The following is an 18,683-nucleotide window of genomic DNA, read 5'->3' on the forward strand; positions in this document are numbered from 1 at the left end:
TCCTTAGTTTTGTGGGACTTCGTCATATACCCAGCTACTAACCACACACACACACCGACCCACACATCCCACCCAGCACCATGCCAACAGCCGTGCTACTGACACCACTTGCAGCCTCTCCACCCTCAAGATCCCTCCCCCATTGCTGTTCGCCAACCTGACCCCCGACTGTAAACCGGTGGCAACTAAAAGCAGGAGGTACAGCGCGGGGGACAGGGCCTTCATTAAGTCGGAGGTGCAGCGGCTGCTCGGGGAGGGGATCATTGAGCCAAGCACAAGTCCTTGGAGGGCCCAGGTGGTTGTTGTTCGGACCGGGCAGAAAAATAGGATGGTCGTGGACTATAGCCAGACCATCAATAGGTTCACGCAGCTTGACGCGTACCCCTACCCCGCATCGTGGATATGGTCAACCAGATAGCTCAGTACAAGGTGTACTCGACCATAGATCTGAAATCCGCTTATCACCAGCTCCCCATCTGCCCGGAGGACCGCCCATACACTGCCTTCGAGGTGGGCAGCAGGCTCTATCACTTCCTGCGCGTCCCCTTCAGTGTCACGAATGGTGTCTCTGTCTTCCAGAGGGAAATGGACCGGATGGTGGACCAGTGCCAATTGAAGGCCACGTTCCCATATCTGGACAACATCACCATTTGCGGTCACGACTGGCCGGATCACAATGCCAACCTCCAACGATTTTTCCAAGTGGCCAAAGCTCTGAACCTTACCTATAACAGGGACAAGTGTGTGTTCGGAACCACCTGACTCGCTATCCTTGGGTATGTCGTGGAGAAAGGGGTCATTGGGCCTGATCCCGACCGTATGCGACCCTGTTAGAACTCCCTCTTCCCACCACCCTCTGAGCCCTCAGACGGTGCCTGGACTTCTTTTCCTATTACGCCCAATGGGTCCCTCATTACGCAGACAAGGCCCGCCCCCTGGTCAAGTCCACCACATTTCCCCTCTCTGCCGAGGCCCGCGCGGCCTTCAGCCGCATTAAAGGGGACATTGCCAATGCAACGATGCATGCGGTGGACGAGACCATTCCCTTCCAAGTAGAGAGTGACGCCTCCGACTTTGCGCTGGCTGCTACCCTCAATCAGGCAGGCAGGCCAGTAGCATTCTTCTCTCGTACCCTTCAAGGCCCTGAAATTCGGCACTCCGCGGTGGAGAAAGAAGCCCAGGCCATAGTGAAAGCTATTCGGCACTGGAGGCACTATCTCGCCGGCAAAAGGTTCACCTTGCTGACTGACCAGCGCTCAGTTGCGTTCATGTTCAGCAACCAACAGCGGGGCAAAATCAAAAATGATAAAATTTTGCGGTGGAGAATAGAACTCTCCACCTACAACTATGATATCCTGTACCGGCCTGGAAGGCTCAATGAGCCCCCTGACGCCCTATCCCGGGGAGCGTGTGCCAGCGCGCAGCTCGACCAGCTATACGCCCTCCATGCACATCTTTGCCATCTGGGGGTCACCCGATTTTACCATTTCGTGAAAGCCTGGAACCTGCCGTACTCCCTCGAGGACATCAGGACGATGACCAGGGACTGCCAAGTCTGCGCTGAGTGCAAACCGCACTTCTACCGTCCTGACACTGTGCAACTTGTCAAGGCCACCCGCCCCTTTGAGCGACTGAGTGTTGACTTTAAGGGCCCCCTTCCCTCCACCGACCGCAATGTCTACTTTCTCAACATTATCGACGAGTACTCGCGGTTCCCCTCTGCCATCCCCTGCCCCGACACCACTGCCACGTCCGTCATAAAAGCCCTGCGCCAGCTCTTCACTCTGTTCGGATATCCCTGCTATATCCACAGTGATAGAGGGTCCTCCTTTATGAGTGACGAGCTGCGCCAGTACCTGCTGGGTAGGGGCATTGCTACTAGTCGGACCACGAGCTATAATCCCCGGGGAAATGGACAGGTGGAGAGGGAGAATGCCACAGTGTGGAAGGCCACACTTTTAGCCCTTAAGTCAAAGGGGTTGCCGGTCTCTCGATGGCAGGAGGTCCTCCCCGAGGCACTCCACTCTATCCGCTCTCTGTTATGTACGTCCACCAATGCCACCCCTCATGAGTGCCTCTTTTCTTTTCCCAGGAAGTCTGCCATTGGGACCACCCTACCGGCTTGGCTGACATCCCCAGGGCCAGTGCTGCTCCAGAAATATGCACGGAGCAATAAATACTCCCTGATGGTAGAGAGGGTTCACCTACTACATGCGAACCCCTAGTATGCCTACGTGGTCTTACCTGATGGGCGGGGGGACACGGTCTCTGTCCGCGACCTGGCGCCCGCAGGAGCAGCAGACCACTACCCCGAACAATCCACGGTAACTATGAACTCTGTACCCACCGAGGTGTATACCCACCTGAGACCGCGCACACCAAGCCCTACACAGACTCCTCATGACACTCCCATACCGGGCGCCTCGCACATGCATATACCGGGCGCCTCGCACACGCACGAGGGATCACTGACGCCTAATGGGTTGACACCTCAAGTCAGGCCGGAACCAGCACAACCACCGTCTCCAGTGCAATCACCGCCGGTGCTACGTAGATCGCAGTGACAGATTTGACCACTTGATAGACTTAACCTGTAAATATACTTGTAAAAAATCTTCGCCCCATGTGGACTCTCTTTTAAAACAAAAGGGGGGGCTGAATGTGGTGAACTACATATACCTGTCTGGACACGCCCCCCCCCCCCACCGCTGACTGCTCCTGTGGCTCCTCCCACAGACCCCTGTATAAAGGCGATTGAAGGCACTGCTCCTCCCTCAGTCTCCAGGGTGTTGTGTGGTGGTCTCTTGCTGCTGACTGCTGTCTTCCAGCAAATAAAAGCCTATATCTCGGCTCACATCTCCGAGAGTTACTGATGGTGCATCACTCAGATAATGATAAATTGAAGTACAAGGAAGGAGATGGAAAGTTTAGTAACATATTGTCATGACAACAGCCTTCCTCTCATTGTCAACAAAAGAGCTAGTCATTGACTTTAGGTGCACATGATCCTGTCTATATCACTAGTGTTGAAGTTGAAAGCTTCAAGTTCCTTCTGTGATCATCAGTGGCCTGTCCTGGTCCAATTATGTTGATATCATGACCAAGAAAGCTTATCAACACTTCAACTTCCTCAGGAGGCTATAGAAATTTGGCATGTTCCAATTGACACTTTATCAATTTTTCAGGAATGGGACTTGAATTTTTTTTAAAAAAAGCAAAGATATGTTCCACCCACTGAGCTGCAATTTATAAGTGATTGATGAGATAATGCAATAAATGATGCAAAACAGTGAAAACGGTGTTATAAATGTAGTAAAAGATGCAAAGCAGAGATTATCCTTGTGCCTCCCAGTTAGATAATATAACAACTCATTTTGGGTGGATGCTGCAAATCTAGTTGGAATTGTAACGTGACATAAAGAATGTAGCAAATGACGCAACGCAGCAAAGCAGACGGGCGTTTGGACCATGTAGCAGGAACTGACTCTCTCCCGGCAATGAGGAGCGAGTCATATGATTGGATTCAATAAGAAACCGCTGAAAGAGGCTGGAGCGTCCGTGAGAGGGAGAGGATATTGCAGCGTGGCGGTGATGCTGATGGCGCGGCCGGAGAAGATGCGTTTGGTTTTATTCCTCCGGATGATTTAGCCTCGGATCCTGCGGTTCCAGTCGCCCTTCGGACACCCTGCTGCAGCGAGATGGCGGAGCGAGGAGGAGACAGCCCAGTGGCCGAACCCGAGCCGCTGGAGCTGTCGCTGGAGCAGATCCTCCGGCTATATAACCAGCCGCTGAACGAGGAGCAGGCGTGGGCCGTCTGTTACCAGTGCTGTTGCACCCTCCGGAGGCACCGCCAGTCCCTCGCCGACGCACCGAACGCTCAGGGCCACCGGTTCTGGGGCAAGCTGAACGGGGCAGGCGCTGTACTTCTGCACCGAGACGGCAACATCAGCATCCGCGCCGATTCAGGTAGGAAATAACCCCCACAATAATAATCATCATCATAGAGAGACCGAGACAAAAACAGATTGACTGACAGAGGGCAGCGCGTTGACACAAACAACCCATTATACAGCGCTGGGTGGTAATAGATGAATAAATCATTCCCGGGAGCTGCAATAAAATTGGATTTTAAAACAATCGCGACAGAATTGTTGCAAGTTAGGATAACCTTTGCAATGATCCTGCACACTCTCAGTACACATTCTAATTGGTGAGTGATTGACGGGGTTTCTGCCATCAAATGCAAATGTTTCAAAGGTAGAGAAGACGAGGTTTTGAAAAGCGAGGCTGTCAATGACGAGAGGCTTCCGAAATTTGACAGGGTGCCTAGCCGGGCGAGGTAGATGAAATTTAAAAAATGCAGACACGTATTCCTTTTGAGGGTGAAAGCGGCTCAAAGGATAAACAACTCGGAATAAATAGGCCTGGGGGAGAGTCCAGAGGCAGGCAGTCGGCTTCAATCCAGCGGCCAATCAACACCTAGATTATCAGTAAAACAGCAAGATAAGTTAACGTGAGAGGAGTGGTAATTCGTGGAAAAAGCCTGATTACCAGTTCATTGAATAAGTGTGTGTGTGTGTGTGTGTGACTAAACACGCGTTTCATTTCATGGTGGGGTGATCGACAGATTAATCAGCTATCCTCCTTCCAGATAACGACATCCCTTGCCTATTGAGGACAAAGCCATTCAATTTCCTGGCGAGAAGGGACAGAATCTGGCATTAGGACATCCTTGGAAACACTGGCATTTCCTTTTAATAAAATTAGCATTTGGCTTAGTTAGTTAACAGTGTTACTGACAGTGGGCCACTAAGTGGGAAGAAGTATTTCCAGCCCATGTTTTGTTGGTTTTTATTCCATTCACAGGCTGGTCAGCATTTATTACCCATCAAGAAGCTGAGGCAAGACTGTGTTGTGAGGGTGTCAATGTAGTCTATTATTGTGAGGGTCAGTTTAGCCTGTTGTATCACCCAAACAGCCAGTTCTCCTCCCACCAACTTTGCCACCCTCACCATCCTTCAATCTGTTTGTTCTCTATCTGTATGAAACCTGGCTGGTCAGTGTTTGCAGGCTGTCAAATTGAAGTCGTCTGGTAGTTCTAGATCCCGTACTGTCAGGAGTTCTGCTTGAGGACCAATCTGCTCTTTTGCATGGACTTGGAGCATTTTGCATTAATATTTGAAGAATATCTTGGGACTTACCCCAATGTCAATACAACTGTTAATCACTCTTCTAACATCTTCGACCTGGTCATGTTTCTCTTTATGCTGGAGCTTGATGTGTGTAACTTGGCAGCCATGTGTGTCCAATATTTCAAAAGTGACTGAACTCCAGGGGTACATTTTCGGCTATGAAACATTTTGGGGCTTTCTGAAAGGTGCTGCAGAAATGCTTGTCTTCCATTACCATCTGAATAGATAACAATCTGTCATCTCTCTCCTTTCCAGCAGGTAAATTGCTATTCTGTAGAATGACTTTATCTGGTGGTTCTGGGTGTGTCTCAGTGGTGACTGTGACTTTTGCCCATAAGTATGGGGTTGGATTTGTACCACCTAACCAAGCACCAGTATATTTTGGTGAAATTTGGAATATGTGTTGTATTCTCATAGTAGCAGCTTTGTACCAACTGTGTCCTGAAACTTGTAAAGTCTGCCTTTTGTTTCTGGTAGCTCACCTTGCCTGTCTGTGAGTTGGAGCAAACCAGTTAGCTTCCTGTGTTTTTGTACTCAATCATGATAATTTAATTCAGGTCTATTAATGTTCTCTGAAGAATCAGAGGGGAATAATTTTGCATTGGTATGGTGACTTCCCTTGATCATCTGGGCTCTTGCAGCTAATGAGTTCCTTTCTTGAAATGCAGTTATTTTAGAGAAGGCATAGCAATCAGTTGTGTCCACAGCAAGGTCTCATAATGCCCATTAGAAATATCCAGGTATTTGAGGTACATTTTTATCCAGAAATGCATAAATTCTTTAGAAAATCTTCTTTAAAAAAAACCCATTGAGTTTGTGCCACACCCTGCTGTAGAATTTGAAATATTTTGGGCTGGGTAATATTCTGTGTTTGCAGTGATGACAGTTGGCTTTGCCTGGTGATGTAGTCTTGGGAAACTGCAACATCTATAATTTCTGACATACTCAATTTAACAAACAAAATATTAGACACTTGGTTGAGTTTTTGATGTTGGTGTCAGCTGTATCCACTAGCCAGACTTGTAAAATCACCTCTAAATGTTTTAATGAGAGACATAACATAATGAGAGACTTCTTGTTTTGCTTTAGTGTTATTTCTTAGGGAGTGAGACAGATTTGCCAAGAGCTTCCTAGGGCTTGTTTACTGGAACTGTGCTGAATTAAAAGTGTAAGAATAGCCTGAGCTGACTAGCAAATTTTTTTTCTCTTCACTCCCTTTGAGCGAAAATACTTGGCTTTTTAAAATGTATCATGCTTTGGTAAAACTGAACATACCTGCTGACTAATGCCTGATAAGATGTGTTTTGGTTATTGATTCAGTGATTTATGATCATATTTCTTTTGATTAATTTTGCTGATATACCTGAGAACTACTCTGCTAGATTTATAACAAAATAACTTTTTTTGAACCCCCTGAATGTGCACATGTCAATACGGTTGTTAAATTGTGGCAACTGTAAAATTATGCCATCCTGAATTGAAGGTATTTTTAAATACTCCATGTTGCTTTTGAAAATTTGTACCTCCTGAAGGCTATTTAAGCCTGCCTCTGTCTGATATCTGGTGTAATATGGATAATCTACTGAAAATTGCTAATCTGTTTTGAATATTTAGTTGAAGATGCAAAATGACTAAGGAAATTGTATCTTGAAGATTAGATTAGACAAAAATTAACAACCAAAATTTCTAAAATCTTGATGAAATTTTGGACTTGAGTCACAAAGCAAAAATGAGAGATGTAGAAGCACTGAATTCTGTAGGAAGGGAATGCCAGAGATTGAACACTGGATTCCTTAATGCACGGTCACCAACATTGGGTAAAGCAAAAACAGTCTGCACAAGTCCAGAATTAGAGGAACTCTTTCAAGTCTGCTTGGCTGGAAGAGGAGATGGGGAGGGGTGAGAAATGACTTGCATACTGGTTGGAAATTTTAAGACAGTGCCTTCCAGAGAACAAGTGTCACCAGCTTTCCTTCTAAACAGTCACAAACTCGATTTCAGTTAGAGTTCTAAAAAGTGAAGGAAGTTACAGAGATGGCGGAGGGAGAGCTTGAGGAGAAATTGAATGATAAGAATTTTAAACTGGACAATTAAGAAGCTTATTCAATGAATGGGAAGAATTTAAATGTCAGAGTTGTGGGTGCCCTGGAGTTCATTGTTGTAGGGTCAACTTGAAAGTTATAACAATGACTTGTATAGGATTTAATGTTATCTCCAATACCACCCTGAGTGTCTGAAGTAGAATTGAAATGGGTGGCCACTGGGAGATCCCGCTTTTTTTTGGTGGACAGAAACTAAATGCTCAGTGAAGTAGTCTCCCAATCTATGTCGGGTCTCCCTGATATACAGGAGGCCACACTGAGAGCACCAGATACAGTAGATGACCCCAACAGACTCACAGGTGAAGTATCACCTCTCTTGGGAGGACTGTTTGGAGCCCTGAATGCTGTAAGGGCAGGTATGGTACTTGTTTCACTTGCAAGGATAAGTGCCAGGAGGGAGATCGGTGGGGTGGACAAATGGATAAGGGTGTTGGGTAGGGAGCGATCCATGTGGAAACCAGAATTTGGGAATGATGTGCTTGGTGGTGGGATTCTGTTGGAGATGAAACTTAGAACATTGAACAGTATAGTACAGACAGCCCTTGGTGAAATTAATGATGCCAAATCACTTCTGCCTGTCGGTGCAGAAGAGCCTCTTCGGTGTATTTGCCTCCTCCACCACTTTTGGTCGTGCATTTCAGGCACCAACCTCACTTTATACTTTTTTTAAAAAACGCTCCCTGCACTTCCCTCCTCTCTCACCTTGAACTTAATCCCTCTCACCTTAAATACCTCTAGTATAAGACATTTCAACCATGGGAAACAGAATCTGGCTGCCTGCTTGGTTTGGGGGCAGGTAGGAAGCTGTACTGGGATCAACCAACCTTGGGAATGGTGCAGGTCTACATGACCACCCAAAACGTTATTGATTGCTAACATTCCTGATCCTTGCCACAAAGTAAGTAAGTGCTGAGTGAGCAAACCTGTAGCAAATGCAATTTAATGTGCATAATAATGAAAATCTTTGATGAAAACAAAAATGTGACGATTCATCCAATTGAAAATCCCAAGGTTTATGAAAAGCAGAAAGGTTGCATAACTTTCTGAAAACACAAATGCTGAGAGTTAAAGCCAAAGCACCAAAATGTGTTATCTTTTTTTTTAAAAAAAAGTGTATATAGACTTGTAGAATAGTAAAATTGTACAAAATAATGAGCTACATTGAAGTTAATTTGAGTTGAAGTTTTAGAGCTGGCTTAGCATTGTAGGAAGAACATTAAAGTCCTAGATTCAAGATGGTGTTGGAGACAAAATAAAACCTACTACTCTGAAGAGAGGCTCAAGGCACGTAGGGTATTGTCACTATGGCAGAGAAGGCTAGATCTTCTAAAATTATGAAGGATTTTTGACTGTCCTTTTTTTCAGCAAGTTTAAACTGATCTCAGGGTGGTTCTGGAGAAATCTGTTCATGCAGAAGTTCCTTTTCATAGGGAATGTTTGAGGTATTGATTTTTTTAAATGAAAAAGTGCATATAGTTAGTCATATAATTGGTAATGCGGTAGCTTAAATTGCAAATGTTTTTACTGTTGCTAAAGCAATTACGGTAGTTGTGAAAATAATCATGTCTGTGGTGTTTTGAAGTCTAGCCTTTGGACTGTAAACTGTTCAGGCTGGACATTGTTTGATTTCATCAAATCTCTCTTTTTGATATGTTACCAATCTTTCTTCTTGGAATAACATGCCTGGATCAATTGCTGGTCTGTGCTGATTTAGTTTCTCAGCTAAGTAGTGTTGAGTTTACACCAGCTATGGTGTAATGGTGTTGCAGGTAGACAGGATAGTGAAGAAACCTTTTGACACATTGACCTTCAGTCAGGGTACTAAGTATTAAAGTTGAGAGATTATGTTGCAGTTATACAACACATTAGTGAGGCCGCATTTGGAATCTCATGTTCAGTTTTGGTCACCCTGCTTTATGAAAGATGCCACTAAACTAAAAAGAGTGCAGAAGAGATTTACGAGGATATTGCTAGGAGTTTAGGGATTGAGTTATGGAGAGAGGTTGAGCAGGGTGGAATTTTACTCTTAGAAGTGTAGAATGAGAGATGATCTTTCAGGGGGATTTAAATTCCCTCCGGACTTAACAGGAAAGTCAGAGACTTTGGCCTGCACCCCGCCTTGTGCAGACTTCCTATCGGATTGCCAGTAGGTGGTAAGGATGAGCTGCCTCAATCCTCTGACCCTCAACACAGGTGCCCCCCAGGGTTGTGTCCTGAGTCCCCTCCTCTACTCCCTTTACACCCACCACTGTGCTGCCACACGCAGCTCCAATCTGCTGATCAAATTCACAAATGAATGACTGAGATTGGCCTTATTTCTAGCAGTGATGAGACAGCCTACAGAGAAGAGGTTGACACCCTGACACAGTGGTGCCAAGATAACAACCTCTCCCTCAATATCCAAAAACAAAAAGAGCTGATTGTGGATTACAGGACAAACAGAGACAGGCTCGGTCCGATCAACATCAATGGGTCTACAGTTGAGAGGGTGAGTAGTTTCAAGTTCCTCAGTATACACATCACTGAAGATCTCACCTGGACTGTACACACCAGCTGTATGGCAAAAATAAGCACAACAGCATCTCGTCCACCTCAGGTGACTGAAGAAGTTCGGCATGAGCCCCCAGATCCTCAAGATCTCCAGGGGCACCATTGAGAGGATCCTGACTGGCTGTATCACCGCCTGGTACGGGAACTGCACCAACCTTGATCGCTGGGCACTGAAGAGAGTGGTACGGACAGCCTAGCGCATCTGTGGGTGTGAGCGTCCCTCCATTAAGGACATTTACAGCAGCAGGTGCATTAAGAAGGTCTGGTAGATCCGCAAGGACACCAGTAACCCCAACCATAAACTGTTTCAGCTGCTTCTGTCTGGCAAATGCTCCCACAACATTAAAGCCAGACCAACAGGCTATGGGACAGCTTCTTTCTACAAGCCATTAGACTTATAAATTCACATGTTTGTGCATTGTGACAGAGTCATAATGCAAATATTTTTACTCCGTCATGTTGTGGGATGGATGTAAGATTTAAATAAATTCACTTCAATTCAATTCAATTCTTTGGCGTGAATGCACCTAGCACTAAAGAGCATAGGTTTAAGGTGAAAGGGGAGAGTCTTAATAGGAACCTGAGGGAAAGCATTTCCACCCAGTATGTTTGTGCAATAGGCTGTCAGAGGAAGTAGTTGAGGTAGGTACACTGACAACATTTAACATGCAGTTCAGCAAGTACATGAGAAGGAAAGGCTTATATGGGCAAATGGGACTTGCCTTGATAGATATCTTGGTTGGCATGGGCCTGTTGCACAGAAGGTCTGCATCTATGCTGTATAAATTTGACAATTCAGCAGTTTTCAGATGAGCTATGTTCTCAATGTCTGCACATGGAATTGGCAGCAGTAATCATTGTGTGGCATAAGGGGAGAGCTGAATGTCCCTGAAGCAATCCCAGCGGAGGCCTACAAACTCAGCACCTCATGGACGTGCACACACTAGGCTGCTCCATTATTCCCTGAACTATTCCTTGGAGAACCTATTACTACTTGTGTAGTGTAGGAGGTGAGCTTGGGCACAATGTAAAATTGTCATTCTTGGTTCTCTGTGAAAACTCTCATCATTGTGGCACCTTTCTCCCAGAGTTTTGCAGCTAGTTGCTTTTTGCTTATTCATTCATGAGTTGCAGATGTCACTAGCAGAGCTGTCATTTTTTTTTATCCATCTACTGAGTACAGTAGAAGTCTGAGCCTCTTCATTGGTGGGGGGTGGGGGGCATGGGTGCCAGACACACACAGACCTGACAAGATAAAGACACCAGGTTTCCCTCACACAGAGGGGAATTGTTTGGGCTTTTGCATCAGTCTGGTACTTCCATGACATCCCCTGCTGATACAGGAGTATTACTCCAGACTAATTATTTTAATTTGAATTTCTGAGAGATATGAATGTTTTGCTCGTCCAGCACTCTAGATCTGTGTGGAGAATGTGTGGAGCAGGTTAAGACCTACAAGTATCTGGGAGTACAGTTGGACGAGAAGCTAGACTGGACTGCCAACACAGATGCCTTGTGCAGGAAGGCACAGAGTCGACTGTACTTCCTTAGAAGGTTGGCGTCATTCAATGTCTGTAGTGAGATGCTGAAGATGTTCTATAGGTCAGTTGTTGAGAGCGCCCTCTTCTTTGTGGTGGCGTGTTGGGGAGGAAGCATTAAGAAGAAGGACGCCTCACGTCTTAATAAGCTGATAAGGAAGGCGGGCTCTGTAGTGGGTAAAGTACTGGAGAGTTTAACATCGGTAGCTGAGCGAAGGGCGCTGAGTAGGCTACGGTCAATTATGGAAAACCCTGAACATCCTCTACATAGCACCATCCAGAGACAGAGAAGCAGTTTCAGCGACAGGTTACTGTCGATGCAATGCTCCTCAGATAGGATGAAGAGGTCAATACTCCCCAATGCCATTAGGCTTTACAATTCAACTGCCAGGACTTAAGAACTTTTTTAAAGCTATTATTAATGCTTTTTGAGTTAGTGATTTAGATGCATATCATATTATTACTGAGTTAAGTATTGTATGTAATTAGTTTTGCTACAACAAGTGTATGGGACATTGGAAAAAATGTTGAATTTCCCCATGGGGATGAATAAAGTATCTATCTATCTATCTATCTATCTATCTATCTATCTATCTATCTATCTATCTATCAATAACAACACTGTGCTACCACACAAGTGTGTGTCTGTCCAGGTGCTGCCTGTCCTGCTGAGAATTTTAGCCTTTTCTGCTTTTATTCACTGAAGTGAGGTTCCTGTTGTATTGGTGGAGGGTGGGTCCATTAATAACCATCCTGCAATAGATCTTTGGATGTTTACACAAAATTTGCATGACTCACTTCAGAGCAGAGACCTGAAGGGCACATGCAGAGAAGCTTTAAAGGGTTAGGCCAGTGTAAGCATAACAATTAGGTTTTCATAGGAAGATAGAATCATTTAGTGCAAAAATGGGTCATCTGGCCTGTTGCATCCATGCCAACTGTGCCTATTTATGCTTTTACAGTTTGCTTATATAAAACCTATATCCCTTTTATGCCTTTCTACCTAAGTACCTGAACAACACACACAAATTGCTGGAGGAACTCAGCAGGCCCAGCAGCATCTATGGAAAAGAGTACAGTTAACGTTTCGGGCTGAGACCCTTCATCAGGACTGGGGAACTAATCTCTTTTTGTAACCGTGGCCCTCTATTCCAGGTAATATCCTGGTGAATCTCTTAGTCACTCTCTCAATTGCTAATCCAACCTTCCAGTATTATGGTGACCAAAACTATACCAATACTCCAAGTGTGGTTTTATCAATATTTTGAACAGATGCAACATGACATCACAACTCTTATGCTGAATGCCTTGGCTTATGAAGACTAATATACCAAAAGCCACCTTTGCTATCATATCCAACTGTTTGCCACTTTCAGTGAGATATGGACTTGACCTCAAGACCTCTTTGTACATTAATGATCCTAAGATACCTACTACTTACTGTCATTTGTCCCTTCCCACTGATCTCCCTCCTGATATTTATCCCCGCAAGTGAAAGATGTGCTACACCTGCCCATTCGTTTCTTCTCTTACCTGCATTCTAAGGCCCCAAACAGTCCTTCCAGGTGAGGTCAACACTTCACCTGCAAGTCTGGGGATCATCTACTTTTTCCTGTGCTTCTGACGCAGCCTCCTCCATGTTTGTAGATTGGTGGCTGCTTTGTCCAGCACCTTTACTCTGCACAACAAGCAGGATTTCCTGGTGGCCAGCCATTTTAATTCCAATCCCCACTCCCATTCCGACATGACAGCTCATGACCTCCTCTACTGCCGTGGTGAGGTCACTCTCAGGTGGGAGGAGCAACACCTGATGGTCTGTATGGGTGGCCTCCAACCTTATGGCTTGAATATCAATTTCTCTAACTTCCAGTAAATTTTCCCTTTCTCCCTAACCTCTTCTGCCATTCCCCACTTTGGATCCACTCTTGCCTCTTCTGTTCACCTGCCTATCACCTCCCCTGGTGTCCCTTCTCCTTCTGTATCTCCCATGATCCACTTTCATCTCCCATTTAATTCCTTCTTCAGCTTTTTCCTTTTCTACCTTTCACCTCCCAGTTTCTCACAACCCACCCCTCCCCCTCCCACCTGGCCTCACCTATCACGTAGCTTATACTTTTTCCCCTCCCCTCCTTATTCTGGGTTCTTCCCCCTTCCTTTCCAGTCCTGCTGAAAGATCTCGTTCTGAAATGTCAACTGTTGATACATTTCCATAGATGCTGCCTGACCTGAGTTTCACCAGTGTTTTGTATGCTATATACTGTATATGTTCTACCAGAATTGGACTTCCCAATGTGCATTCCCTCACACTAGAATAAGATCCATCTTCCACCACTCCACCCAACTTTTCCATTGATCTATGTCCTTCTGCATCCTGGGACAACCTTCTTCACTCTTCTAGGCATCAAAACCATGAACCTGGATTCAAACAACCAATGAGCAATGACAGTGGATTAGCTCAGTCTTTCTGATGAAGGGTCTCATTCCTGCAATGTTAACTTTGTTTTTCTTTCCACAGGTAACTGTCTGATCTGCTAAATGTTTTCAGCATTTCCTGTTTTTATATTTTATTTCCAGCAACTCAGTTTTTTTTTGTCATTTTTTTAGGCTAATTTTTTACCTACATGCATAAAGACACCTTTTGTTTATGGAGGACAGCTTTGTTGAGCGTCTCTGCTCCATCCACCAAAACTAGAACTTCCCAGTGGCCCAATATTTTAATTCTAATTCTCATTCCCATTTTGACATGTTGGTCCATGACCTATTCCTTTGCTATGATGAGGCCACGCTCAGGGTATTCCGTCTGGGTAGCTTCTAATCTGATAGCATGAATATCGATTTCTCCTTCTGGTTTAAAAAAAAATCCTTCCCTCACCCCCTTTCCTCTATTCCCCACTCTGGCCTCCAACCTTTTCTTCCCTGCCTATTATCTCCCCCTGGTGCCCCTCCTCTTTCCTTTTCTCTTATGGTCCACTCTCCTCTCCTATCAGATTCCTTCATCTCCAGCTCTTGACGTTCCCACTCATCTGACTTTACCTGCACCTTCTAGCGATCCTCCTTCCTCTCCCCCTCCTTTTTATTCTGGTGTCTTTCCCCTTCCCTTCCAGTCTTGAAGAAGTGTCTTTGCCTGAAGCATCATCTGCTTGTTCATTTCCATAGATGCTGCCTGACTTGCTGAGTTTCTCCAGCATTTGATGTGTGTTCCAGCATCATTTCTTAGTTTTTTGTTTAAGGAGGTTGGTTTGGGCATGATAGTTAAAGAAATATGAACTTGAAAGACAGGAATTCTAGTGTCCATGTTCTCACCCCCAAACCTCCATCTCCCAGTTTTTTTCCTCTCTACCACCCACTCCTCCAACAAGGATGTTGCCAGGACTTGAGGGGCTGAATTATAGGGGAAAGTTGGACAGGCTTGGACTTTATTCCTGGGGCTTAGAGTGTAGGATATTGAAATCATGAGGGGTATTGATGAGTAAATGTGCATTGTCTCTTTCCCCCCTCATTGAGGAACCAAGAAATGGAGGGCAATGGTTTAAGGTGAGAGGAGAAATATTTAATAAGAACTTGAAGGACTGATTTTTAAACATCAAGGATGCTATGTATGTGCAATGAGCTGCCAGAAGAAGTGGTTGAGTTAAGTACAATAATAATCTTTTAAAAGATGGTTGCACAGGTACATGGACTGGAAACATAGAAGGCTATGAGCCAAACACTGGCAAATGGGACTAGTTTGGATGGGGCGTTCTGTTCAGTAAGAACCAGTTGGGCTGAAGGGCCTATTTCTGTTCATTACTCTGAATCAGGAGCCACCTATTGTTAGCCAGCTCCTGCCACACTCTTTCCCCTTGCCTCTTACACTGGCTATCTCCTCTTTATTCTTTCAGTCCAGGTGAAGGGATTCGACATAAAATGTCAACCATTCATATTCTTTCCCAGGTACCGCCTGACTCACTGATTTCTTCAGTCTCTTGTGTCTCCAGGTTACTCTTGCTCCTGAACTGCATTGATAGTTCGTCTAATGCTGTCATTGTGTCATTCCGTCATCCCCTTTCTCATAATGTTTTTCAATCATTGATTTGTCCTTTTCATGTTGCCACTGTTACGTACCCCGTAACTGGGTCACTTACCAGCAACGATAGAGAGGTCCGTTGAAGTCTGATGGTACTATTTTTAACAGTATTTATTGATAAAAATACACAAAAATAATATCAATGCAAACATACAGATAATATACGTCGTCAATACTAAATCTAAAAGCGCGGGTATAATAATAATCAAAAAGAAATAGCTCTATCGTTGTCTAGGGGATAATGTATTGTCCGATGGAAATATAAAAGTCACTTTAGTTCATTCAAGCTGTAGGCTGCAGCCTTTGGTTGGAGTCAAGAGAGAGAGTTAAACTTGCCCATTCCTTTTATGAGGTCAATCCTTCGAGAGTTGGTGGGGGCTGAATTTTCCTTTGTTGTTAGCTAAAACCGTTCTTCCATGGCAAGACCCACCAATTCTGAGGCAAATGGAAAAGGACGCACGTGGGCTGTTTCCACCGGCTTTTGCTATTACGCTGCTACAGGAGTTCTAGCGTTTCTTCTGGTGCGTCTGAGGGGGCTGTTCCCACAGACCCTCTTTTATCCTGACTCACAGGGTCTCATGCCAATCAGGGTGGAATGATGCCAGCCCTCCACCAACCCCACCTCAGTTCATTGCCTGGGGGCTTTGATGAATCGTACAGTACTCAATACACAATTCCGTCTCCAAGAGATAATGGCCGTTATCTGGGGCTTTGTCTCCCGGAGGCCCAGGACACATTCCAAACATTGAGGAATCTGCGTGTCTCTCTCTCATTTCCTGGGTCTCCTGACCCAAATCAATAGCGATCCTGCGATTCTCAAAAAGGAGGGGGCCACAGGCATAACACCACTCCCTGACTTTGCACTGGTGCTCAAAAAGCATGGTTGGTATGAACAGTTGGTCCCTGCAGATCTTTGCTGTTTGTTCTATGGGATACTTGTGGCCTCTGGTATTTCTCTTCCTTCCCACCACCTGACATTGTAGGTTTAGCTGAGGAATTGGCCAAGTGGGAATTGAACAGCTCTCCTAGCATAATATAGAGGGGCGTTTGAATGTGGTGTGTAGCGCTGTATCTGATCAGATGAGCCTTACTGAGTCTCTCAGTGTAGATCTGGGATTCCAGTCACGTGGATAACAGGCAATGCTTTACCCAGTTTTATAGAAATCTTTCTCAAACTATTAGTGTTGTAATACAAGAATTCCATTTGATGTTTTTAGACGAAAGTTAATTTCTATACCTACATCATTATGCCATTGTGCAGAAGAATCTATAGGTGTGACTTGCAATTTCATGCACCACAGCAAGATATTTCATAACAGACATAAATTTCAAAACTTATCATCACATGTGCCAACTATTTAATTATCAAGCATCAATGGTTGACATGGTCCATTAAAGATCAGTGCACCCAAGAGTGGAGGAGGGATGATGGAATAAGATGGCCTTTGACTGTGGCAGGCTGCTCCTGGGTATCCACCCACTACTACTTCAGCAGCATGGGAGTTATTTATCTGCGTCAATGACACCAGGCATGGTGAGAACTCCAGAGCCTCTCAACTAATGAGAGACAAACCTGAACCCCACAACAATAACTGCAATATTTAAGCTCTAATTAATTTTAAAAGATTAGTGGTGCTAAACTAATAATAGGGTAACAGATTTTTGGGGTTCAGTGGCCCAGCTAATGGAGCTGTTGACATCTGTTCCTGTGATGGGGTTCAATCCTGACCTCTGGTGCTATCTGTGTGTTTACACATCCTTCCCATAACTGTGTAGCTTTCCTCCAGGTGCTCCAGTTTCCTCCAACATCACAAAGAGATGTAGGGTGGAAGGGTAATTGGGTCCTGTAAATTGCCCCTAGTGTGCAAGTGAGTGGTAGAGATGGGGGGAGGGTAGAACTTGAGAATGTGGAGAGAATAAAAGGGGATTAGTGTAAATTAAGGTTGAATGATCAGCATAGAATTGATGGGCTGAAGGGTCTGTTTCTATGATGCATGACTGACTAAATCCACTGCCCTTGCCTAGTCCGGCCTGCAGGTGCTCTCTATTTTTCCTGTAAATCTTTGGATAATTTAAAATAAAGCTGAAAATGCATAATGTTACAGTGGTTATTAAAACAAGTTCCTTAGTTGAAAAGTAATTTGTCTGCTTGATATTGGATTGATTGGTATAAGGAATAGTGTGTGCAAGGATTGTTAAGTGGAGTACAGAACTGTTTTACTGTGTCATGTAATGTTGCTAAAGCATGAATTTAAAGAAAAATCTGTAATTGATTGTTTTTTGAAAAATATTTTCCTTTTTGCCTTCTAGATAAAGGGGATCCCTCGCGATGTACAGAACCAGAGGTAAGCCTTCATTGAAATGCTGATTATCCCATGGAAATTGCTACTACATTCCCACCTTTCCTGTTGTTTAATCAACTTTTAATGAAATCTGGTCCATCTTTTACACTTAACTATGTGTAGGATTTCAGAAGGAGTGATTTCTTTGACTGTGACTGGTAAAAATCATGGGCAAAGCTTCTAAAGAGCCACAGTTGATGGCTTTGGTTGTCATTATGATGTCCAGATCAAGGGGTTTGACCCAATAATTGTTTCTCCATTTCCCTTCACAGATACTGCCTGACATACTGAGTTCCTCCAGCTCGTTTGTGTTTATTCCAAAGCACTTGGTTCTTTTTGTTTTATTAGGTTACTGCATGATTTAACAACCATGCTCAATCAGCAGCAAGAATAAGGAAAAGCATCACCATGCAGTCTGATTTCCTATTCCCACAAATGATGGTGCTTGGATTTTTATTGGTGATTTCCCCCTAATTTTGTTCAGGGAGAGGGAGTGGGAACCAAACAAAATAAGGGAATAAAGTTTGCTACCACCTCCATATTCTGTTCACTTTTGTTGGCCTCCTGACTCCACTGCAGGCAAGTATCAGTGGGGGGGGGGGGGGGGTTAGGGCATTGCTAAAAGTCTATAGACTCAAGTTCAAATCCCACCGTGGCAGCTGTCCAATTGAAGGTTGCTTGATAATCAGACACTTTAAAATAAAAAGCATCTAGTGTTAGTTGTGATGACCACATTACTTTTAAAGACCTATCTAAGCAATCTGCTGGATGTACTCAGTGGGTCAAGCATCATTTGTGGAAGGAAAAGAATTGTGGACATTTCAGATCCAAACCCTGCAGCAGGGTTTCAACCTCAAAGCATTGACAATTCCTTTCCTCTCACTGATGCTGCT

The 18,683-nt window shown here is 44.6% G+C and overlaps 1 protein-coding gene across 5 annotated transcripts in view; it reads left to right on the top strand.

Annotated features, from left to right (window-relative positions):
• Nucleotides 1-3,462: 3,462 nt before the first annotated feature.
• LOC140728294 (protein spire homolog 1-like) overlaps nucleotides 3,463-18,683 on the top strand; it is a 258,068-nt gene continuing 242,847 nt past the window's right edge. For all 5 annotated transcript variants that reach the window (XM_073046825.1, XM_073046842.1, XM_073046849.1 and 2 more), the window contains exons 1-2: nucleotides 3,463-3,966; nucleotides 17,759-17,793. In XM_073046825.1, the coding sequence (XP_072902926.1) occupies nucleotides 3,699-3,966; nucleotides 17,759-17,793 (303 nt within the window). In that variant the 5' untranslated portion in view covers nucleotides 3,463-3,698. The remainder of the gene's footprint in view (nucleotides 3,967-17,758; nucleotides 17,794-18,683) is intronic.

This window comes from Hemitrygon akajei, chromosome 1 (genome assembly GCF_048418815.1).
Source record: "Hemitrygon akajei chromosome 1, sHemAka1.3, whole genome shotgun sequence".
In the NCBI taxonomy this organism is placed as follows: Eukaryota; Metazoa; Chordata; class Chondrichthyes; order Myliobatiformes; family Dasyatidae; genus Hemitrygon; species Hemitrygon akajei.